At 38.9% G+C, this 25,334-nt stretch overlaps 2 protein-coding genes across 3 annotated transcripts; one reads left to right on the forward strand and one right to left on the reverse strand.

Moving 5' to 3' along the window:
* The first annotated feature begins 213 nt into the window (after positions 1 to 213).
* Positions 214 to 12,718, forward strand: faah2b (fatty acid amide hydrolase 2b). The gene is made up of 11 exons (XM_067443928.1): positions 214 to 450; positions 1,624 to 1,706; positions 1,794 to 1,930; positions 2,567 to 2,776; positions 2,872 to 2,991; positions 3,432 to 3,567; positions 3,638 to 3,755; positions 6,557 to 6,676; positions 8,401 to 8,509; positions 8,648 to 8,836; positions 12,177 to 12,718. The coding sequence occupies exons 1-11, from the start codon at positions 268 to 270 to the stop codon at positions 12,350 to 12,352; spliced, it is 1,581 nt and encodes a 526-aa protein (XP_067300029.1). The 5' UTR covers positions 214 to 267; the 3' UTR covers positions 12,353 to 12,718.
* On the reverse strand, positions 12,437 to 25,334 carry nelfa (negative elongation factor complex member A). Of its 2 annotated transcripts, XM_067443915.1 has the most exons (12): positions 25,012 to 25,115; positions 23,986 to 24,022; positions 23,683 to 23,854; positions 22,536 to 22,697; positions 22,313 to 22,402; positions 16,250 to 16,377; positions 15,992 to 16,061; positions 15,821 to 15,909; positions 15,626 to 15,737; positions 15,167 to 15,471; positions 13,840 to 13,939; positions 12,437 to 13,738 (listed from the first exon to the last, which is right to left on the reverse strand). In XM_067443915.1, exons 1-12 carry the CDS (start codon positions 25,014 to 25,016, stop codon positions 13,554 to 13,556), a joined length of 1,455 nt encoding a protein of 484 aa, XP_067300016.1. In that variant the 5' UTR covers positions 25,017 to 25,115; the 3' UTR covers positions 12,437 to 13,553. The 2 variants fall into 2 exon arrangements, with proteins under 2 accessions (XP_067300016.1, XP_067300008.1); XM_067443907.1 differs by lacking the exon at positions 23,986 to 24,022 and having other exon boundaries at positions 25,012 to 25,334.

Consider the following 25,334-nt stretch of genomic DNA (forward strand, 5'->3'; position numbering starts at 1 on the left):
TGAATAAATATCAGTTTACAAGCCAGTCCTGGCTTGCAAAGCGGACCCTCTTTAGCTCAATGAACCTGGATTTTCCTTGAACTTTCTTACCCCATTATTCCCGAATGTTGTGACCTCCTCAAATAGACCATATGTGGTGACTCCTTGTTCTGCAACACAGTAGATAAATAAGGTCAAAGTTCAGGGTGTAGAGTGATAAAATGCTAGGGGTGTGGCATGTACGCTTCACTTTTCATCTGTTGTGATTGATCTCTGGTCTACTACACAATGGATTTGACAATCGGAGAGCGCCTGCAGCACTGCCTCCTGGTCCTCGTGCCTAGACTGTTCTTGGCTCTCTTTAGGCTGGTCTCACCCGGCTCAAAGCGACCAAAACATCTCCCTCCTATCAGAAACCCACTGCTTACTCTCCCTGCAGTGCAGCTGGCTGAGAAGATACGCAGAAGAGAGGTTTGGGATTTCATTAACAATAGTTCTGTAATGGCTGATCATTTGGGACTGTATGGGCATTAAAAAATAAGGCTGTAAAAAAACTGTCTCTGTAACTGTAACTTCTTTTAACCGGATAAAGATGTATTATGCTAGCTAGGCAACAGTGGTTATAGTGTGCATTAAATGCACAGGTCTCAGGTCAGTGTAACCTGTTGCTCAGGTATCGCACACAGGACGCGCACATTTTAAAAGGCTACGTTTATTATACATTTCCCCAAAATATGTTAAGACTTTATTCAAGCTGTTGAACTCAGAATGTAAAACAAATGTGTCTTGTAGCAAAGGGTGAAATCAGTATACCTTAACGATAATATACTTTTAATATAAAGCCTTGAAATGGCGCTCTGTGGCGCGGCAGGATTTAGAACAACTTCCTGAGTCGCCGCGGACAGGCGCCGAATGCCGCCACCGGTGTGCGTACACTCATTGAAAACAATGTGTTCGAATTTTAAAGACGTGACGCCAGGCTTTATTGCATATATTTATGGACTGGACTTAAATAATCTTCAGTTATCTTGTCAACTTTATCCTATAAAATATATAAGGGGCTCTGAATCCAAAATGTTCTGGCACCCTAAACCGTTCTCTGACCCTTATGTACAAAGCTCCTACATGTGAAGAAAAATAGATTGCACTGCTTTATTTGATTTGTTGCTAACTAGATTGTCATCCTTAAAATCAGTTCACCTTTTCATCAGTTCAGTTCACCCAAAAATGAAACTGTATCATTTAGACATTGTTACAAGTCTTTTTTTTTTCTTTTTTTTTTAAATCTAGTTAACATCAATGGGGTCCAAAGGAACATTGAAATGTATATAAAAACCCCACTAAAGTGGAACGACATATGATATCTAAAGTATCAATTGAAAACATATTTAGTAAACTTACTAAATTTATATTTATTATCCATAGCCAATGAAAAACATTTTGGACTTCACATTTTTCACTACAGGCACTGCAAAGCATGATAAAGACAATGTTTACAAGTGATTTATGTTGGTAAATGATGTAAGCCCTAAAACACAACATCTGTTCACTTACATATTCACCATTGTGGATAGAGCTGGACTAAAACGATTACCGGTTGCCATGTCTTATTTAATACTGAACCTCTTTGATTTTTAAATTCAGATTACTAGTGTGGAGGTTGTGCAGGCTTACATTGACAGGATACAGGAAGTAAACCCACTGCTCAATGCTTTGGTCAAAGACAGGTGAATACTCACGTTATTGAGCTAGTAACGTTCATGCATGACTGAACAGGACATTTCACTGTAAATGTCCAATGTCCTCTCTTTCAGGTTCTCATCTGCTCTTCAGGAGGCTGCTCATGCAGATAAACTAATAGAGGAGGAGAATGGAGGAGAGGAAGTTCTGAGGAACCGATTTCCACTGCTGGGTGTTCCACTGTCTGTTAAAGAGTCATTCGCACTACAGGGTACACTTCCCATAATGCTCTCTGCCTTGCATCCATTGCACATAGAAAGGTTTATTTTGATTGATTCTTGTCAATTAATTGCCAACAAATATAACGTGGGCATGAAATATTGTTTAACACTTTATTTTGATTTAAACATTCTAATTTTTATTAGGGTTAATATTATATTAGTAGAGTGGGTGGACCTACATCAAAATAAACTGTTACAAAATATTGATTTGAATTGTTACAATCCTACTTGTATATTCTCTTAAAGCTACTAATAAGAAAATATAGTCCATGCATTGCAAATGTACAAAACAATGGATCTAGAGATTGTACTGAAAATGACTTTAGAGTACTTTGGTATGCACAATGTACTTTGGACTTGTACTATTTGTTTCTTAGCACAAGCTTCAAGACTCATTTATGAAACAATGTCAACTAAAATCAATATTTCATGTCCACATTTTTTTAAATTTAAATAAATATGTTTATGAATAGCTTTGGATAATGTTGAATTAGCCAACCATTGTCACAAGACTCTGGACTGCAACATCTACTTTTAGTGGGCTTTAACTAGCAAACACTGCTTGTGGATCCAGTAGAGATCAGATGCTCCTGTATAGGATTAATTTTTATGTTATGTGCTCCCAGGTATGCCCAATTCTGGTGGGTTGAAATCCCGGGCTAGAGTACTTGCCAGTGTGGATGCTCCTCCTGTGGCTCTGTTGAAGAGAGCTGGAGCAATTCCTCTAGGTGTCACCAACACCAGTGAGCTTTGCATGTGGATGGAGTCCAACAACCACCTCTATGGGATCACCAGTAACCCCTATGACCTTGAGAGGATGTGTGGAGGAAGCTCAGGTCTTGGAGCGAAAAAAAGATAAACCAACTCTTATTAAGGCTGATGTATAGCTTTAACATCAATTATTATTTTTAACAGATTATTTGTCTGGTAGGTGGAGAGGGAAGTATCATCGGTAGTGGTGCATCTGTGATGGGTATCGGCTCTGATATTGGAGGAAGTATCCGCATGCCGTGTTTTTTCAATGGGATATTTGGCCACAAACCTTCAAAAGGTGTGTATTTAGCTGTAAGAACAATCAGAAAACCACATTCGTCTCTCTGTTAAGTTGTTCCCCACTTTAAACAGAATTTCTGGCTTTCCGTGTTTTCACTGTTACAGGTAGGGGCGCTATTATGCAACTTTTCTAAAAGAATAGAGAAACTCCACAATCAAAACAGCAAAAAGCAGAAACAAGTGATACATGCACTACTTATGCATGTTGTAGCCTTTGTTCAGCTTTTTGTTTAATAATATTTTTTTTTAAATGTAACTTACCTGCATTAAAGGGTTGATTTAAAAAAAAAAAAAAAAAAAAAAAAAGGATACATGAAGCTCAGATATTCATACAGAAAAATATTAAAAATGTTCCATGACATTTTTGTGATGGTATTAAAAATGGTTATCAACTTAGTTTGTACATTATCAAAATGGGAGAGTTTTATTTCATTTCAGATGTGGTTTCAAATGACAATCAGTTTCCCGCATCTTCTGGTCTCCAAAATGACTACCTGGGTTCTGGTCCAATGTGTCGCTATGCTGAAGACCTGCTCCCTCTTCTAAAGATAATGGCTGGACCCACTGCAGACAAGTACATCTCAAATAGATACAAACCAGAGAATTTGTTTCAAATTAGTACTCACTATTGGTTTTATTTTTAGGCTCTTCCTCTCAAAAGAGGTGGATCTGAAAAAGTTACGTTTCTTCACTGTAGTAGATGATGGTGGATCTCCATTGACATCTCCTGTAGACCAACAGCTCATTGAAGCCCAAAAGAGGGTGAGAAGCAAACCAAAACAACTACAGTTATTTGCATTTAACATGTACACATTCAAAGAACAGGCATAACAGATAAAGTGAATGGCACTGATTATCTCTTCATCACTACACCTGTTAGTGGGTGGAATTTATAAGCAGCAAGTTAACATTTTGTCTTCAAGGTTGATGGGTTAAAAGCTGGAAAAATGGGCAAGCGCAAGGATTTGAGCAAGTTTGACAAGGGCCAAATTGTGATGGCTAGTACTGATGCAAAGTCAGATTCATTTCCGCGAACCGGTTTATTTCGGGCAGTTCAGCTCAATGAACCGGTTCAAAAAGCCGATTCATAGGTTCCTGACGTCATCATGCAATGATGCCACTATGCATTTCTGTTATGTTTTTTATGCATTTCTCGGTGTCGTTATATTAAAGAAACATTCAAATAAGGTAATCTGTCAATGCATATCGAAACAATCGAATAAAATAATTTGCGTAAGGGCATTTTGCTGATTATTGCCTTTCAGTCACTTTAAGTAAATGTTGTTTGCGTTCACAGTTAAAGGGTTAGTTCACCCTAAAATGAAATTGATGTCAATTGATGACAATTCACCTTAATGTTGTTCCACACCCGTAAGACCTCCGTTCATCTTTGGAACAAAGTTTAAGATATTTTATATTTTAGTCCCAGAGAATATGCAGTCTATGCACACTATACTGCCCATGTCCAGAAAGAATTAAAACATCATCAAAGTAGTCCATATGTGACATCAGTTGGTCATGAATCAGTGAATCGATCAATAGTTCGGGTCGCCAATGTCACTTGATTTCAGCGGTTTGGATCGTGTGTCAAACTGCCAGAATGCTAGTCTGACAAGACAGACACACATCAAGATGTTTGGTCTGGAAACTCACCATTGACAGGGCTCAATCCGAGGGGCGGGATAAACGGTTGTCTTTAAAACTCCCTCTGCACGGCATGCACACAGTTGGATATCGCTACAACCAACCAGAGCAACGAAGGTGAAGCAGAGCTCGTTGACAGATTAAACTTTCACCGTATCTGGTCGGCAAAACTCAGAACATATCTTCCCTTTTTAAGAATGACTTCAGTGCCGTTCTTTGTTCTTTTCTCAGAGAAAAGCTTAACTCCAAGTCTTCCAGAGTCGTGGTCAAAGCTGATTCGAAAGACCGCCGTTCGCCAGCTTTTGTGTTTACTAGAAGCACGCAAGCGCAACTCTGCCGTCATTATGTTAAGCCCCGCCCACCGACTCTATACACGATGTGATTGGCCCGACCAGAGTTTGGTTTTTACAGCTCAGAACTTTATTTAAAGTTGCTAGATTACACTCGGGGCAGATTAGATTTGCTGCCGCTAGGGTGAATCTAGATTTCTAGGCTACCAAACTGCTGAAATCACGTGACAATGGCAATAAGAATCATTGCTCGATTCACTGATTCTTGACCGTTTGACTCTTTATTTGAGGAATGCGGAATAGAAGACAATGCTGAATAAAATGGTAGTTTTTTTATATTTTTGGACCAAAATGTATTTTCGATGCTTCAAGAGATTCTAATTAACTAACTGATGTCACATATGGACTACTTTGATTTTTTTTAAATTCCCTTTCTGGACATGGACAGTATAGTGTGCATAGACTGCATACGCTCTGGGACTAAAATATAAAATATCTTAAACTGTGTTCTGAAGATGAACGGAGGTCTTACGGGTGTGGAACAACATTAGGGTGAGTCTTTAATAACATAAATTTCATTTTTGGGTGAACTAACCCTTTAATTAATTTATCACCTCGGATTCAAAAGAAAATTGCACAGCTAGCCTACGTGCCTCAGACTTGCGTCACCAACTCAATCATCAGAATCCTGGGCAAACTTCGACAGCTGGTTAAAGCGGCTCTTTCTGGGTTTTTTTTTTTTTGTTGGACATGCTACTTCGGCTTTTGCGTCTTGCGTCATCAACACGAAACTACAGTTCGATTCAGATTCACGAGTAATGAACTGGCTCAACCGGTTACTTGCTGAGAACTGGCTCAAAAGAAGGATTCGTTCATGAACCGAACATCACTAATGGCTAGACAACTAGGTGAGAGCAGCTCCAAAACTGCAGCTCTTGTGCGGTATTCCCAGTCTGCAGTGGTTAGTTTCTATCAAAAGTAGTCAAAGGAAGGAGCAGTGGTGAATCGGCGACAGGGTCATGGGTGGCCAAGGCTCACTGATGCACATGGGGAGCAAAGGCTGGCCTCTGTGGCCGATCAAACAGACGAGCAAGTTAATGCTGGTTCTGATAGAAAGGTGTCAGAATACACAGTGCATCACAGCTTGTTGTGTATGGGGCTGCATAGCCACAGACAAGTCAGGGTGCCCATGCTGACCCCTGTCTACCACCGAAAACAGTGGGCAGGTGAGCATCAGAATTCAACAATGAAGCAATGGAAGAAGGTGGCCTGGTCTGATGAATCTTTTTTTTTTTTTTTACCTCACGTGGATGGCCGGGTGTGTCGCTTACCTGGGGAACACATGGCACCAGGATGCACTATGGGAAGAAGGCAAGCCGGCAGAGGATATGATGCTTTGGGCAATGTTCTGCTGGGAAACCCTAGGCCCTGGCATCCATGTAGATGTTACTTTGACACATACCACCTATTTAGGCATTGTTGCAGACTATGTACATCCTTTCATGGAAACTATTCCCTGGTGGCTATGGCCTCTTTCTGCAGGATAATGAACTTACAGGAACTGAAATGTATGTAAAATACAAACATTTGATTTATTTGTTGTTAAATGTTTGTTGTTTCTGTTCACAGGTGGCTGCACATTTAGAGGCAGATCTGGGAGTTACAGTTAAAGAAGTTAGTTTTCCTCAGCTCAAATACTCTTTTCAGATTTGGGACACATTCTTGGCTCTACCTGACAAAGATGGCAAGGTGTGTAGTACCTTAAATTACTTAATATTTAGCAATATCATCTATTTCATTAGACACACTATCAGGTGAGAACAACTTGAACAGAATATGACACTATTGTCTTCTATAGAGCTGCTTTAGCTGAATCAAATTTCATGATTGGCAGATTTTTGCAAGATCGACAGTGTTATTGAACTGAACTGAAACAACATGGAACTGACTTGAACTGAATGACACTTGTCTTTTAGAGCTAATTTACAGCAGAATGAAAGGGGGGGTGAAATGCTGTTTCATGCATACCGAGCTTTTTACACTGTTAAAGACTTGGATTCCCATCCTAAACATAGACAAAGTTTCAAAAACTAATGTTGGAGTATTTCTGTGTTAAAAATACTCCTTCCGGTTTCTCACAAGTTTCAGAGAGTTTTTTTCGAGTATGGGTCTACTTGACGTTAATAGATCGGAAGATCCTTGTATGGGCCGTATGGGCCCTTCTCCCAGTAGGGTGCGCGCGCGCGTGACTAGAGCGAGAGAGAGGAAATGCACGCCGTAAACAGTCTCTCAGGTGCAGATCCAGTCGTCCGTGAACACTTATGACGCGCCGCGCTCCAATTTATTCCTATGGGTGACGTCGAGCGACTTCAACGCTTCAGCACAGCATTCCGGGAAGGCAGCGCTGCATTTGAACCGTTCTGAACGCAGAAATGACGGGAAGCTTCACAACATCGCTTCAGTCGCATCGCAAAGTGGATTTCCACGGTCACTGCTGTCACAGGACTTCAACAAATCATACCAGAGAAGTGTGTTTTTGACGGAGCGGTCCCAGCGATAAAGGTTCGGTCCTGCTTTGGAAGCAGCCGGTGAGTTAAACTGCTTCAAATGTCTCTGCTATTGGCTACCGTCGCATGAGTAAACATCAGTAAACGACACGATTGTGTGCTTCGTCATTCAAATGCGCTAAACGTTTACTCCATTGTTGTTCTGTATAACGTTACACTAGTAGTCTGACGTGCAAAACCGTTTCGCTTGCTACTTCTAAGGTCTAGTCGCAACCAATAGTCCATAAACCGAATCATGTCCTCATAAACTGCGAGTAAAGACACAAATGTTGACAGGCCTCTAAATACAGTACATACCACAGAGACGGACGTCCTGATGTTGCTGTTTCTTCTGTTCAATTTATTTCTGCCTCAGATTTGATTCTGGATCATTATCTGTATTAGCTGAGAGAGCCATGGGTTTCTCCACGCTTGAGGACGTCACCGCTTTGCGCGCTTGTCATTCTTTAGCTCCGCCCACTCGATACGCCTCCAGCCGCTCGTTTTTTTCCGGAAAGACTCGGTACAGCCTATATTTCTTTTATAAATATAATAAAACTAAAGACTTTTCGGAGATATGAAGGATGCAATACTACTCTATAGGTACTCAAGATTGACATGAGATTGACTGAAACTGAGTGTTTTACCCCCCCCTTTAAAAAATGTCTTGTACATGATAAAGTTTACATCACTCTACATGTTCCTTACTGTGACGTCGTTCCTGTTTATTACTGCTTTAAAACAGTTTGTATTGTATGAAGTCCTAAACAAAGTTGACTTAAGTACTTTATGAAAGACTCAATTGTTTCAAGTCTACATTGTTTACTTCAAAAAATGATTGTAGCAACCACAAAAAACACAACAAAACATGGTACATGGCTGCAGAGAATTAGAACAAGTTTTAGTGCATATTTCTGTTTATTCCAGCTTCCACAGCCTTTTGTTGAGCTAATGGCAGACGGAGGCTCTTTGTGGCCTATTTGGGAACTGATAAAGAGGATATTTGGAAGATCTGAACACACTGTGGCTGCTATTGGTAACATCGATCTATATACTGTACAGTCATTTTTGGCAAACAGACATATTTTAACTGGTTGTTTTTAGGGTCTTGTTCTGATCTTTCAAACTAGTGATTGGGAGGAGACCCATGTATTTCCCTTGTGGCTGATTTCAGGTTTGGCTCTAAATGAGAGTTTTCACAGCTCTAAGCCATCTGAGTTCATACTAAAGCAGAAGGAAGAACTGCAAAGAGAGATGGATGATCTGCTGGGGACGGATGGAGTGTTGTTCTACCCCTCTCATCCTCTTCTCGCACCCAAACACCACCACCCCATATTTACCCCATTTAACATCAGTTACACAGGTAACCTAATGAGCAACACTCTCAAACATAATCCTTTACTAATGTAATTTAGCTGATCATTTTATTCAGTTAGCAGTCCAGGGAACGTATTCACAAAACATTTTAAAGGGGTGATGAATTGAGAAATTAACTTTCCCTTGAGCTTTTGAAATATAAAAGGTCATGGTAATATAAGAATATCCTCTAAGTTTCAGAGCTGAAAACTTCCTTGTTAGTCAAATAAAAGCTTTTCATAGACCCTAGGCCCAGCAAGTGTTCTTGTGCTTCATACTTGCGTCAAAATAGGGGGCGTGGTCTTGTTGCTCGTGGAGAAGAGTGCAGGTTGAGCTTGCATCTCCCCGTTATGGTAAGAGGCGGGACCTTTCCGGGCAAAGTGCGCTAAGCTGCTGTCCAATCACAACACAGGAAGCGCTGGCCCAATCAGAACTCGTTACGTGTTTCTGAAGGAGGGACTTCATAGAACAAGGAAATCATCAGGCTGTTTTTAGGCTGATAAGTCAATTGTGTGAAAAATACAGTTTTTTTTTTTTTACACGCAAAACATGAACTCATGTTATATTGCACACTGTAAACATAATCAAAGCTTCGAAAACACGCGAAGAACGGGATCTTTAAGACCAAATCACAAACAATCCTAATGGATGTTGCCGCAGTTCGCCCAAAGACATTATATTACATTGAGGCAATAGCTTTGAGTGCTGAACATTTTCTATATAAATGCAATAGATATTTATAGATTTTAATCTATGATAAAACTGGCAAAAATAAATCTTTAATAAAAAATAATTGTTTTCACGAGTTCACACTTACAAATAATCAAATAGAGTAAAAGAGTACAAGTGTTAAGCGCGCTATCCGACTCCGAGGGGATCGAGGGCTTGGAATTTAGCCCAAACCCAGAGTTCTGCCCCTTCTGCCCAAGTATAGGTCTCTGTTAGATAGTAATGGTCGTACTAGATCAATGCACAAGCCCACAATGGAGTAGCGTTGTTGTTTCACGGTTACCTGATTTGCCCATGTCACAGTGTGGGATCGGGTGAAGGGTATAATTTTCATTGCGTGATTTAATGGCATCTAGCGGTAAGGTTGTGAATTGCATCCCCTTCCCTCTCGGAGCACATAGAGAAGCTACTATGGCCGACACAGGACAAAGATTATATCTTTGGACAGAATAGAGTGACTAGCTCTCTGTAGAGAAGTTTGTCCGTTTAGGGCTACTGTAGAAACATGATGGCTCAAAATGGCGATTTCTAAAGACTGATTTATATGTCTGCGCCAGACCTGTACCGTAGCCTCTATGCTGTGGGCTATGTGTCGATTTTCTTTTAGTTCCAAGTCCTTGTCGACGTTGATGCATTACACACGCAGAGGGTGCATGTGTATCCCTGAGGGAGGGGTTCTGACAATCACAGCACTTGCGGTCTGTGTAGAATTGACATGTTGTAAAGCCCAACTAATACTTATGTTTTTTTTTTTTTTAGAGGTGCACATCGTTATACAGCGTAGCTGCGGTGTATACTCGATGCAGAAGTATGAAGGCTGATTTACTTTTGCGATGGACCTCTACTACGATGTGGGCTATGCGTCGATTTTCATTAATTATGACATATGCAAATTTGGACCCAAATGTGGGTCGCAGATCTGAAGTGGTTAAAGGGTTTGTTCACCCAAATGTATTTTTACATTAATGACTCACCCTAATGTTGTTCCACACCCATAAGATTTCCGTTCATCTTCAGAACACAGTTTAAGATATTTTATATTTAGTCTGACAGCATATCCAAGTGTAAGCACACTATACTGTCCATGTCCAGAAAGGTGATAAAAACATCATCAAAGTAGTCCATATATGACATCAGTTAGTTAATTAGAATCTCTTGAAGCATCGAAAATAGATTTTGGCCAAAAAATATAAAAAACTATGACTTTATTCAGCACTGTCTTCTCTTCCGCGTTTGTTTTCAAACCTCAAAGATTCAAACGGTCATGAATCAGCATCTCGGATCGCGTGTCAAACTGCTTAAATCACGTAATTTGCGATCCGAATCATGAATCAATACCATATGAATCAATACATCTGATTCATAACCGTTCAAATCTTTGAGGTTTGAAAACGAATGCGGAAGAGAAGACAATGCTGAATAAAGTCGTAGTTTTTGTTATTTTTGGACCAAAATGTATTTTTGATGCGTCAAGAGATTCTAATTAAAGCTACACTGTGATATTTTCCCCCATCTAGCGGTGAAATGGTATATGACCATCCAGTGAGTAATAGTTTCTGTTCCTCTCAATTCTGATTTCGTTTGAACTCCTACGGTGGCCGATTTAGTCCCAGATTAACATGGCAATCCCCCTCTTCACATTCGACACAGTGCCATCGAGTGTTAAAACGCGAAAGGCGAAGCTTGGGTATGTCGTGTATGTCCCTCTATGGCTAATGTACTTTCAAGATGGAGGGCCGACAAGCATTCGAACCCCTCACCCGTATGTATTTTCAATGGCATATTATAAACTTACTAGAATACTTTATTACTTGAAAGAAGTAAAAATACATTAATGAGCACATATTTTTGAAAGAACTAAGTGTTTTTATCTAAGAATAAACTCAAAAAGTTCCACAGTGTAGCTTTAACCAACTGATGTCACATATGGACTACTTTGATGATGTTTTTATTCCCTTTCTGGACATGGACAGTAAAGTGAGCCTACACTTAGATACACGCTCGGACTAAATATAAAATATCTTAAACTGTGTTCTGAAGATGAATGGAGGTCTTACGGGTGTGGAACAACATTAGGGCGAGTGTCATTAATAACATAAATTTCATTTTTGGGTTAACTAACCCTTTAAGACTTCTCTCTATTCCTTAAAATAGTAAAAGTATAATATAAAAGTAAGTCTCAGCAGCTGTGTGAAAAGGTTTTAAGAGAACTTGATATAAGATAAAATGTTTAATGAATTTTATCATTAAACCATTTGGATGATAGCACTGAAACATTCTTCTTTTACATTTCACTTGATTTAAATAAAACATAGCTGTTGTTGTATTCCAAATGCAATATAAAAACCATCCAAATATTTTGTATATTCCTTAGTAAATGTGGGTCTCAGCAGATTTGTGGATAGGTTTTAAGAGAACTTGATAAAAGATCAAATGTTTTGTGAATGCAACCCTAAATCTTTATCACTAAACCATGTGTCAGTCTCAATCATTAGAACCAGAGTTGAAGGGGTCAGACAGGAAAAGACCTCATTGCAGTAGATGAAAACCCTTTAAATATACAGCAAAAAATGCATTTTATATAATTGAAATAAATTGATGTTTTCACTTATTTCTAGGGATCCTGAACATCCTCGGCCTGCCAGTGACACAGTGTCCACTGGGTTTGAGTAAGGAGCGATTGCCTTTGGGTGTGCAGGTTGTGGCTGGGAAGTTTCAAGACCGTCTGCCCTTGGCTGTGGCGGTCTACCTGGGGAAGGCTTTCGGAGGCTGGGTCGATCCTGGAGTGGTGTGAGCACTGAAGACACTGGAGGAAATGCTGGATCTAAGCATGACATAGCAAATAAAGTTTCTCAGAAATAGACAACCTCAACAAACATTGATTTAAAGGGAGGTTTCTTTCTCCTGTGAAACACACAAGAAAATATTTTGAGGAAAACAAACCAAACAGTTTTGGTGCCCATTTGGACAATAGCACTGAAACATTCTTCTTTTACATTTTCACTTGATTCAAATAAAACAGCTGTTGTTGTATTCCAAATGCAATATAAAAACCATCCAAATACTTTTAAGTTAAAGTGTGTGTATATATATTTTTTTAAACCATTTGTTAGATATGGGTGAAATACCCTTAAATTAAACCTTATGGCCTAAACATTCACCTGGAGTCAGTGTTTCACTTCAGAAACCTCTTAGTGTACCAAAGCTTTCTATTTCAGCATTTACACACGTTATTAAAATCGGCTCAGCATTTGTCTCAGATTTTTGCACACAAAGTGTAAAATAAGTACTAATTATTTACACCAAGGCTTCAGCAAATTACTCATTCACGGTTTCATTAATTTCCTCCTCTTTAAAAAAATAAAATAACCATTCTTCAAGTACTGAACAGAAAATAACACACTTTGTAAAAAAAAAAACTTTTACACTTTGTTTATTGTTTTCATTTCTTTTTTCCCATCCAAGGAGGAACTTGAAAACATTTTTAAACATTCTCACTGTGAAAACACATGGACAGATTCTTTTGTTTCATTGGTGAGACACTAATAGCATGTTTGTACCCTTTTAAGATCTCTTAATAACGTGTCAATCAAAAATAGGTTAAGACACAAACTAACAAGCCCCGCTTCAATTTCCCCTCGACTCTAAGAAATCTGAAAGGGGCCTAAAAACGAGAGATGATACAAACATTAACAAAAAGATGAAGAAAACAGCTGTTTTGTAAGAGGGTCCCTGGCTTTGGCAATGCAGGAACGGAGATAGAGGACATGAGGTCATCCAAACAGCAAGTCCATTGCAACTGTCTGAAACCAGCATCCAAAAATTCACTAGCGCATATTCCCAATACCTCAGAATTTGGCCCGTAAATATGTACATTTCAGCACATGTACATGATATTTGTGTTTTAAAGCACTCCTCGGGTGACGTCGAAGAGGGGTGTGTGAATGTATACATATGCGTCTATGTAAACGCGTTGTTTGTTAACCCAGTCCTCCTCAGGAGACATTGGTTATGGGTTTGTATTTCTTGAGGCGGGTCCATTGTCCAGTTGAGTAGTTCATCTCAAACACCGTGTCCACCAGCATGGTGGTGCTGCCGGTTCCGTCCGCTTTAGGCAGTACTTCTGTGTGCTCACTCAGTTTGATCTGAATGATGTCACCCTGCTCTGGACAGGGGTTTTCTGTTGGGAGGATGTGACAGACAAACATTAGGAGAGTCATTTAGAACAAAAAGGAACTGTAAGACTGTCAATCGATTAACAGAAAATCAAATCCAAAATACCTCGTGATCCGGCCATGAAGCCCAGGATGAGAGCTTTTTCAGGCCGTGTAACTTTGTTTGCTGTCTTGAACATTTCCTGTGCAGCATACATCTGTTCTCTCTGTGGGGAACCGAACAATGCAAAATAAAATTTACACAGACTGTACATTACCATTTAAAGGTTTGGGGTTGGTACGTTTTTTGTTTTTTTGCTTGTTTGTTAAAGAAATTAATACTTATTCAGCAAGGATACATTAAATTGATCAGTGACAGTAAAAACTTTTATAATGTTACAAATTCCATTTAAAAATATGCTGTTCATTTGAAAAATGATTATTAAATATCCTGAAAATATATATTACCCACAATGTAATCTAATTTAATCATATTTTTTTACAGAATTTTGCAGTGTTTATTATTTATGATTTATTCAAGTTATCTTTTTTTATTCATATGCCCTTATAATCTTTAAACAATCTGTTCTCTTCATGACATACGTCTCATTCACGAAAGACAAAATCAAATCTAGAAATCAAATCAATTCCAGAAGCCGTTTCGCTCGGATATACGTCACAATAGGGAAGATTATCACAACTTCTGTTTCACCAGTAATTTTAACTAGTATTTCACAATATTACTGAATTACTGTATTTTTGACAGTATGAATGCAGCCTTGGTGAGCACAAAATACTTTTAAACAATTAAACGTCTAACAACATTGAGGGAGTCTGAATGGAAGAATTTAGTTTTTTGGGCCTGCCCTAATTATACAACCTTTTTTGAAAATAGCAGCGGCTTAAATTGAAAAGATAATAGGAAAAGAGTTTGACTATTCATTCATTATATTATATTTAGAGATTTTTAGTTTAATTTTAGTAGTAATTAGACAAGGATAAATATTTATTGAAGATACTTTTAGCAAACAGTTGGTAAGCCACAACTCGCAAATGGTTGCAGGCAGACCTTCCAACAATGGACCAATGGCTAGGAATTGTAAGGAGAGAATCAATATATTAATTTTAAAGCTCAATTTAGAAAAATATAACAATTATTGGGGAATATGGATTATGTAAATATACTACTGAGGAAAGTGTGATATTTTGTATACAAGATGTTGAAAATGTCTTGACTTTTTCATAATAATTATTATTTAAAAAAAAATGTTTTTTTTGAACAACCTTACAAAAACTATTTAAATCTGTAAGTTTAAAATTTGATAGAAATTCTAAAATGTTCTCAGTTTAAACATTTTTATAAAAAAATACATAAAATAAATTTTTGCCAAGTAACATTAAAAGAAGGATAGTCCAGTAAAATATCATTATCATTCATGTGCATTACTTCTTACCGTGAGTGACAGGTTCTTTTTCGGTTGGGTCTGTGGGGGCGCTGGCGTGGGTGCAGGCTGGGCTGCAGTGGTGGGCGGCTGCGTGGGCATGTCTGGCTGTGCTGCTGTGGCGGCAGGAGGCGGGGCATTGTTGGTGGGCGTGCTGGTTGGCGTGGTGGGTGAAGTGGGGGCGGTGGGACTGGCAGTGCTGGCATTATACATGGGCGGCCGCTGTTTAAACTGGCCAGGTAGTGAAGCTCCACTTGGAGCGGACGACTCCTCCGACTGCCGGTTTGTAGGTTCACGCCCTGAACCGCCTGCATTCGCTGAATATTAACACAGTGCAGAAAAATGGGCATTGAGAAGACTTCAAGCTCACATTTAGATTCCTATTAACATATGTTGTGTCTAAATCAGTAGATTTTCTACTGTAGCTCATTTTTTTTCATCCATCCCATCCTACATCTGTCAATGGCTCACCTGGCTGTGTCTCTGAACTGGGAATATAAGACGAGGAGGGAACCATGCTGGGGGTGGCGGGAAGGTAACTGGTTGATGGCAGAGCACTCTCGTTGTTTAGGGCCCCAAGTTTCTGTTGTGGAGAGAAACCGATTTGAGTTTTGTTCTGACCACCATTCAAGGAACCCATCACATGGATAAGATTTCCAAAACTACCTGTGTGGACACCAAGCCAGCTGCGTAGTCTGGTGTTGCGTTCTCCACAACCGCCTCTTCTTTGGCCGCCTTCTCTCCAGTTTCTGTGTCTATACAAGACCAAAAAAAGAATATAACTAAAAATGTACAGCACTCAAAATACACACACAAAAAAAAACTTCTTGAACTTACCCAAAGTCTTTCTTCTCCTCTTAGCTTCTCTGCCAGCTCCTACCATATCCAGCTCAGATATATCCAACAACTGCAAGAAAACACACAAATCACATAACCTGACAATATAATGCATATGCAGAGATGGCATCCATACTAACAAGGCAAAAAAACAAATCTAGGTGTCATCTGCAAAGTTTGCTTTTATGCCTTAAATAAAGAGTAAAACTACTAGATATACCCATGTTATGCAGAGACTGGTCATTGGTGGACAGTTACCTTGACCCCCCTTTCTTTGCGCAGGGGTGTGCGGGCAGGGGCAATAGGGGTTCTGTTACTGGGAGGGCTGAACATGCTTGGGGTGGTAGGGCTCCGGAACGGTGCTTTAGGAATGCCCTTCAGCGGTGCTGAGAAAATAGACAATCATTAATTATTATCTTGTGTGTTGTTTTAAAGGGGTGATGAATTGAGAAATCAATTTTCCCTTGAGCCTTTGATATATAAAAGGTAATGGTAATCAGAGCTGAAAACTTCCTTGTTAGTCAAAGAAAAGCTTTCATAGACACCAGGCTCAGCAAACAAGCCTCTCAAATCAATGACGTATCAGAAGGGTGAAACGCCGCCTCTATGTGTACGCCGCTTCTGTAGCTCTGCCCACCGACTCGTAGAGCTAAACTGATCGTGTTACCAAGCAATTAACATGCTGAAGATAGCAAGATAATCGTTTGTAAACAAGACACAGGTCGACACTGGATTTGCAGACATATTAAGAATAAGATTAAAACACAGTGCTGTTCCTTTTATATTGGATACGACAAGAATGGTGAGTAAAACATGTTGTTATATGCAATAATATTGCATTGTTACAGATTGTATTGTTTGTGTGTATGTGAAGTGTCTAACAAAGCATACTAGCATGCTGTCACAGGCTTGAAAATCCCTTATTTGTTGGTTCATTGCAATCCGGGTTCAGAATCCATGGAGTGTATTTATTTATTTCCTTTACGAAATTGTTCAATGCAACATTCTATATGTATATGAGTTATTTAAAAAAAAAAATTAAAAAATTATAGAGTTGTTTGTGGTGGGGTAAATTAAACGTGATATGCGGTGATGTCACAATCGTGGTGCATTGTGGTATATGAAGCTGCCTGAAGTACATATGAGGTAGACTCGCTCCCTCTGTCAAAATCGTGGGAGCAATATAAACTTATATTAACTTCCCTTGTCCACTTCACGAAGTGGAACGCACTTCAAAATGGCGGCGGGGATTCCCCCGAGGGGAAGTGCTTAGGGAAGTTCAAAGTGCGTGTCTAATAGTGGAGTGGAACGCAGCATAAGTCTCCAGTGAGGCATGCCCATCAAAACCCAGCGTTTTGGAGAGAGCCTCAAAACCAGTATTGAAAATAGCCTATTACTTATTAGTTATTATATTTTTGAATGTAAAATTCATGTGAACCTCATAAGTTGACCTAAGAGCATAAAAAAATAAAATAAAATAAAAAAGCCAGTTCATGACACCTTTAAGATTTTTAAAAGTCTCTCATGCTCACCAAGGCTGCATTTATTTGATCAAAAATACAAGAAAACCGTAATATTGTGAAATATTACAATTTACAAAGTTTTCTGTATATTTTAAAATTTATTCCTGTGATGGTAAAGCTGAATTTTCAGCATCATTACTATCGTGTTCAGGGTCACATGACCCTTCAGAAATCATAATATGCTGATTTAGTGTTCAAGAAACATTTCTTATTATTACCAATGCTGAAAATAGCTGTGCTGCTTAATGTTTTTGTGGAACCCAAGATACATTTTATCAGGAATCTTTTTAAAAAATGCAAATCTTAGTAACACTTTACAATAAGGGTTAATTTATTAAAATGCCCTGTTATAATATATTTAAAGTCTCCTAATTTTGTTTTGGATGTCTCCTACAAGAGGTATGATGATGAAATATCAGAAGAAATAGTTATTTAAACTCGGCTCGAACCTCTTTCGCAAGGACGAGTTAAGCAGGACGTTTCTCAGTAATGCACAACTCAGTTTGAGGTACATTAACGTACCGTACATTAACGGGCGGCAGTGGCTCATGTAGGTTGTCTACAAACCAGAAGGTTGGTGGTTCAATCCCCGGTTCCACCTGACCAAGTGTCGAAATGTCCATGAGCAAGACACCTAACCCCAGCTGCTCCCGACGAGCTGGATGGCGCCTTACATGGCTGACATCGCCGTCGGTGTATGAATGGGTGAATGAGAGGCAAAAATGTAAAGCGCTTTGGATAAAAGCGCTATATAAATGCAGTCCATTTACCATGATGAGATGTTGCAGATTTAATTCCTCACCATATCCATTAAATTTCTAATGATCTAATTACCAATATTGTTCCATCCTTTACCTTTACTCATAAAAATAAGAAGAACGACAGAAAATCTGCATTAAACGGTTAGCCGGAAACTTGCACAATATAAAACACAAAACTACGTATTTTGAACACCCAGTAGAAAATATAAACATCAATAATTAATTATACTTACAGGTTGTGATTCTGAGAAGCAAACTGGTAAAAAAAAAACATATGTTGTAGTAAATGTAGATATTAGAAACTAAGATTAATAAATACTACTGATTCAACGGATCACAAAACTCATAGTGCGGATCATATTATGGTTTTTGATTCACAGATTGGATATTTTTTGTGTGTAATATAACGATACACATCTGTTTCACCCCAATACATGATGTAGAAGTAAAATTGTAAAATGCTACCTAAGTCTTTTGTAACATTATAAATGCTTAATGTCACTTTTGATCAATTGAATGCATTCTTGCTGAATAATGTCTTAAAAAAAGAAAAGCAGCAAAAGAATACATGCAATTTAAAAACTGCTATTAGGAGGAAATACAATAGTTACTTCAACAATGGAAATAAATTATGTATTATATTATATTACTTATATTGATTTGTTGGCTAGGCAACGTGGGGGAGAGGACGCTGGCGTTGTCTGTTCGCCGCTTCTCCACCCACAAATCATGTTACTGTACTATTAGATTTAGATTTTATTTTATTTTCTTATGTTTGTGACTAGTCTAACAGCCAGAGCTACAATTGTTTCTGTTTCACCATCAGCTCTGTTTCTGTTCACCATCAGCTCTGTTTCCGTTTCACCATCAGCTGTTTCCGGTTCACCATCAGCTGTTTCTGTTCACCATCAGCTCGGTTTCTGTTTCACCATCAGCTCGGTTTCTGTTTCACCATCAGCTCGGTTTCTGTTTCACCATCAGCTCTGTTTTCTGTTCACCATCAGCTGTTTCTGTTCACCATCAGCTCGGTTTCTGTTTCACCATCAGCTCGGTTTCTGTTTCACCATCAGCTCGGTTTCTGTTTCATCATCAGCTCTGTTTTCTGTTCACCATCAGCTGTTTCTGTTCACCATCAGCTCGGTTTCTGTTTCACCATCAGCTCGGTTTCTGTTTCACCATCAGCTCTGTTTCTGTTCACCATCAGCAGTGTTTTCTGTTCACCATCAGCTCTGTTTTCTGTTCACCATCAGCTCTGTTTTCTGTTCACCATCTGCTCTGTTTCTGTTTCACCATCAGCTCTGTTTTCTGTTCACCATCAGCTCTGTTTCTGTTCACCATCAGCTCGGTTTCTGTTTCACCATCAGCTCTGTTTTCTGTTCACCATCAGCTCGGTTTCTGTTTCACCATCAGCTCGGTTTCTGTTTCACCATCAGCTCTGTTTCTGTTTCACCATCAGCTCTGTTTCTGTTCACCATCAGCAGTGTTTTCTGTTCACCATCAGCTCTGTTTTCTGTTCACCATCAGCTCTGTTTCTGTTTCACCATCAGCTCTGTTTCTGTTTCACCATCAGCTCTGTTTCTGTTTCACCATCAGCTCTGTTTCTGTTTCACCATCAGCTCTGTTTTCTGTTCACCATCAGCTCTGTTTTCTGTTCACCATCAGCTCTGTTTTCTGTTCACCATAAGCTCTGTTTTCTGTTTGACCATCAGCTCTGTTTTCTGTTCACCATCAGCTCTGTTTTCTGTTCACCATCAGCTCTGTTTTCTGTTCACCATCAGCAGTGTTTTCTGTTCACCATCAGCTCTGTTTTCTGTTTACCATCAGCTCTGTTTTCTGTTTACCATCAGCTCTGTTTCTGTTTCACCATCAGCTCTGTTTTCTGTTCACCATCAGCTCTGTTTTCTGTTTACCATCAGCTCTGTTTCTGTTCACCATCAGCTCTTTTTTCTGTTCACCATCAGATCTGTTTCTGTTCACCATCAGATCTGTTTCTGTTCACCATCAGCTCTGTTTCTGTTCACCATCAGCTCTGTTTCTGTTCACCATCAGCTCTGTTTTCTGTTCACCATCAGATCTGTTTCTGTTCACCATCAGCTCTGTTTCTGTTCACCATCAGCTCTGTTTCTGTTCACCATCAGCTCTGTTTTCTGTTCACCATCAGCTCTGTTTCTGTTCACCATCAGCTCTGTTTTCTGTTCACCATCAGCTCTGTTTCTTTTCACCATCAGCTCTGTTTTCTGTTCACCATCAGCTCTGTTTTCTGTTCACCATCAGCTCTGTTTTCTGTTCACCATCAGCTCTGTTTCTGTTCACCATCAGCTCTGTTTTCTGTTCACCATCAGCTCTGTTTTCTGTTCACCATCACCTGTTTTCTGTTCACCATCAGCTCTGTTTCTACCATCAGCTCTGTTTCTGTTCAGTTTTCTGTGTTGGTTGATTGTTTGTTGTATTCTATATTTTTACTTGTTATTCTTTTTTTTTGTTATTGTTTCCCTTTGTTGCACTTTGAGATTCTTCGGAATGAAAAGTGCATTATAAATAAAATCTATTATTATTATTATTACAGATGTTTTATAAGGAATTGTACACTACTGATATTAATCCTAAACAAGAAGTTTTTTTCTCCAAATTCAAACTGTCTAAATTGTCCTAAGAGGTGAATTTGTTAGCTGAACCAATAACAAAACTTGAAGTCAGGAAAGCGGTTTCTATTATGCTGAATGGTTAGTCAGCAGGATTAGATGGGCTCCCTGTTGAATATTATAAACCGCATATAGAATTACTTGCATCCATTTTAACAGAAGTATATAATAAGGCCTATGCTAGGGGATCTCTTCCCCCTTCTTTTAACGATGCTCTAATATCTGTTGTTCCTAAAAAAGATAGAGATTCCACTGAAACCTCCGACCAATAAGCCTGATTAATGTAGATTGTAATATATTAAGTCAAATTCTTTCATTACGGGTTTGGGCCATGTTTCATTAAGTGGTCCAACCATTATACAAAACACCTAAGGGATGTGTGATTACCAATGGCAGTTAACCCATTTTTTGACCTTACCAAGGGGACACGACAGGGATGCCCGCTGTCACCATTATTGTTCAACATCACATTGGAACCACTGCCTGATTGCTATCAGGGCTAATATAAACATTCTAGGTGTACAGGGAGGGGGACACAGAGCACAAATTGTTTTTATAAGTCCATGACATTTTGGCCTTGGTAAAAGATCCAGATAATCCTTGCCTCATTTAATGGAGACAGTTCAATCCTATTCTGAAGCTAAAGCTATGCTTATATCTGGAATATGTAATGCTAATATGCTAACTAAATTTGGCTTTAGATGGATCCCAAGAGGCATACATTATTTGGGTATCAAGATAAGCAGGGTGTTAGAAGATATTCCCATTTTAAATTTAACACCACTTTTACAAAACATAAGAAATAGCCTGGAAAAATTATGTTACATTTATGGGGGTAGGTGAATATAATTAAGCTGGTGGTCTTGCCTCAGCTTAATTACGTGCTTATGATGCTACCACTTACAACACCACAGCTGATTTTCAATCAATACAATATAATGGTAAAACGTTTTCTATGGAAGGGGAAAAAGCCCAGGATAAAGTTTAACAAATGATGTTCCTCTCAGGATAAGGGAGGGTTGGGACTACCAGCCCCTTGGCTCAATCAGATATCTTTTGAAATGGCCAAATTGGCCAAACATCGGAACAATAATAATTAATTAGATTGGGTCATTATTGAGAAAACTCTGTCCTGGCCAATGTCAATGGCTGAGATCTGCTTTGAAACACTATCCACATTCAAATCTTTTTTTTTTTTTTCTTAAAAAAGGTTCCAAGTCATTTTATTTGATGTATAAGGTCAGTTCCCCTTAATTTCATCACTATCGACATAGTCCACTAAAGATTTGACACACTTTGAACACTACATCTACACCTAAGGCCAAAGGTTTGATGTTGTTGTCATGACAGCAATCCATTTTTACCATCTAAATATTTTTGGGATGTAAATCTTACTTGTGGTGTCAATCTTCTTCACTAGACCTCTTCCTTTGGAGTGGAATGGCACTCCTGCGGTTTTCTTTAACTGCTGGGCAGTCTCTGTGGCTTTAGAACAAATATAATGGATAATTAACATGAAAATGAATGCAAAAACAAGGGTAAACTTATTTTAAATGACTTAAATGACCATACAAAGAAAACTGTTTTTCTTGCACCAAGAATTCACTAACACACTTACATTTCTGAAGCAGTTCAGCTCTGAGCGTAGCACTCTTGGGTTTCCTCTTGAGCTGGAAGTGCTTGATGGGTGGAGTGAGTGGCCCCACCAGTGTAGTCAAAGCACTCTTGTTCAGATACTGACACTCCAAAGGCAACATGGACGAAGCTTCACATTCATTTACTGGATAGAGGTGCAAACATCAACAGTAAAGTAAGTCCCAGCAGATGCTTTCTTGGCAAATTGCTTACCATATGCAATTTCAAGTAACAGGTAAATGATAATACTTATCACAAGCTAAGAAGAACCTCAAACAAAATCCCAGACAACCACAATAAATGTCATTGTTATATTGAAGAGATGGCCAAGAGATGGGGATATCATTAAAATAAATGAATATATATACATACACACACACACACACACACACACACACACACACACACACCTAACATTCAAAGGTAGTCAAAAGCCATATACTTTTCTTGTGGGGGTCATAATGTATTTTCATCATTTACAGGGTAAATCCAGAATGTCAGTGTTTTTCTCCTATCACTCATGTAAAAATCATTTCACTGCAGTTCGAAACCACATCTCTAAACTTTCAAGAAAAGATTGCTTCCAAATTAACTGTTTATATCCTTTTTGACCCCTGCAGAGCACTGTATTGTTACATTTCCCTGTTTTTGGATGCATTTTAAAGATCTAGCCTACACTTCTATTACTAAAATGCTGGAAAGTATTTACAGCTTTCATCACCGCTCAAAACAGAAAGAGAAGAAAGTTATTAACGTTATATGGGTTAAATTTGTAGCATTGTATTAACTTCGGTCATTTCCACTTTTTTAAAATGACGTTCCTTTTTTTAACAGGAGATTTAAATAATTAAATAATTAATTATTAAATGAAATATGATTTTATTCTTATTTCAAGCATATGACTTTTACAGCAGACAAACAAGCATTTATTTTTAGAGATATCCACATGAGAAACAATTACCATCCGAATAGGGCTAAAGATGGTAAAATATCTGAACCTAGACAAGAACAAACCCTTAATTGTGAAGAGATGGAGGAGCTTAGTGACCAGAAGAGACAAATATTAAACTGGAAATTATTTACGTCTTTTAACCCTTTACTAACACTCCAGTCATTGAAGTCAGACTGACCTTTCTCACGCAGCTCTCCAAGTATGTCCTGTACATTAGGGTTCTGCTCCTCCAGATCAAGGTTTAGCGAGCCTGTCTCTGGAAATGATTTCAGGATATCGGCCACCATTAACACCCACGGCTCAGAGTCCACAGTGGCCAACTGTATGATCTCTGATAGTGCTTCCTTCATCTGGAATATGAAGGATAAATCAAGATAAAGAGAGATCTAATAAAAGATTTAAGTCAGTGTGTCAAATGAATCTGCTACTATTCCACTGCGTTTGCTTCATATTGTAAATATATCATCCCACCATTGCTTACATTATAGCTACTGTAGATTTTGTATCCGTTTAGTGCCCTGAAACAAAACGTAAAAAAAATAAAAATTCATGGCAGAAATTCAGGCTAATTTTGTGAAACAATGAACTACCATACTGATAAAACACAATTGATTACCTTACATTGAGTTTTTAACCAATAATCCATTAAACTATACAAATTAGTAAATTTGTAAAATGTAGTGTTTGTCCGTTAAACAACAAAATATTTGCTTTTTTTTAAAATCAGTCTATGCCTTTTGCCCAAAAAAAACTAACTAAAAAATCGTATATTACTTTTGAGCTTTACAAAAGCTGTATACATGATATCCGACTTAATATATTTTGATTAATAATAATAAACATGCAACTGTCATGATTCCTCTTATTTTGATAACATTTCAAGATTCGGCTGTAGGCTATATGATCGTGTTTTTGAAGTGAGTACAGAGACTTTTCACTCACACAAAATAACATGGTATTAATCAAAGTTCCCGCCAAAATCTGTTACTAGTATATTTTTATGACAGTAGATTGTTGTTATCATCAAGTTGCCATTGGTTTACAGTAGAGCACAAACGACTGTCCTGTGGGGTTTTTTGTACGTGTTTTGGCGGAAACTATAGATACCGTGGCAAGTTTAAAGGGGCGTTTTACTCGTCAAACGTAAAAATAAACAGCATCAAAATAACATGCCAACAACAGCAGTCACAAAGTTGACTGTATGTTTACATACAAGAGGCTAGCAAGTTAGCTGAAGCCCAGAGGCTGAAGACAGACAGCAGCCGGAGCTAAGCTCTGCTGGAGACTGACATTATCCAGACAGCAGCTGCAGGGGTCTCGTGGTGGAAGCCATGTTATTAGACATGCAACATATACGTGTCAACAACATATGACACAACCGCTAATAATAAACAACATGCCACTCCAATAACGCATGCCGCACTAGGAAGTTAAGACCGTGTGTGTGTGTGTGTGTGTGTGTGTGTGAGTTCAGCAGCAGCAGCAGGAGTGAGTTCTGCAGTCGCACCTCATCCACGGTCCTGCGCGGGAGGTGCAGCATCCCCAGCAAGAGTTTAAGCTTCACCGGAGGAGACAAACTGGAGAAACACAGCCGTATGTTGTCGATCACCGATACGGTGAGTAGGGAAGCAATGCTTGAAGGTGTCCACAGCTCGTCTGTCGATCCAAGTTTGTTGTGGAGCCACAGGCCGGTGTCGCTCTCCCTCATCGACGCCATCTTGGAAAAAGACGAATAATGTGATCGGGCATTTTAACGGGCTACCTAAGAAAACACACACGCACGCACACATGAGCGCGCTAGGACCCGTGATCACAACCACAACAAGAGAT

The sequence above is a fragment of the Pseudorasbora parva genome, chromosome 1, assembly GCF_024679245.1.
Source record: "Pseudorasbora parva isolate DD20220531a chromosome 1, ASM2467924v1, whole genome shotgun sequence".
Classification (NCBI taxonomy): domain Eukaryota; kingdom Metazoa; phylum Chordata; class Actinopteri; order Cypriniformes; family Gobionidae; genus Pseudorasbora; species Pseudorasbora parva.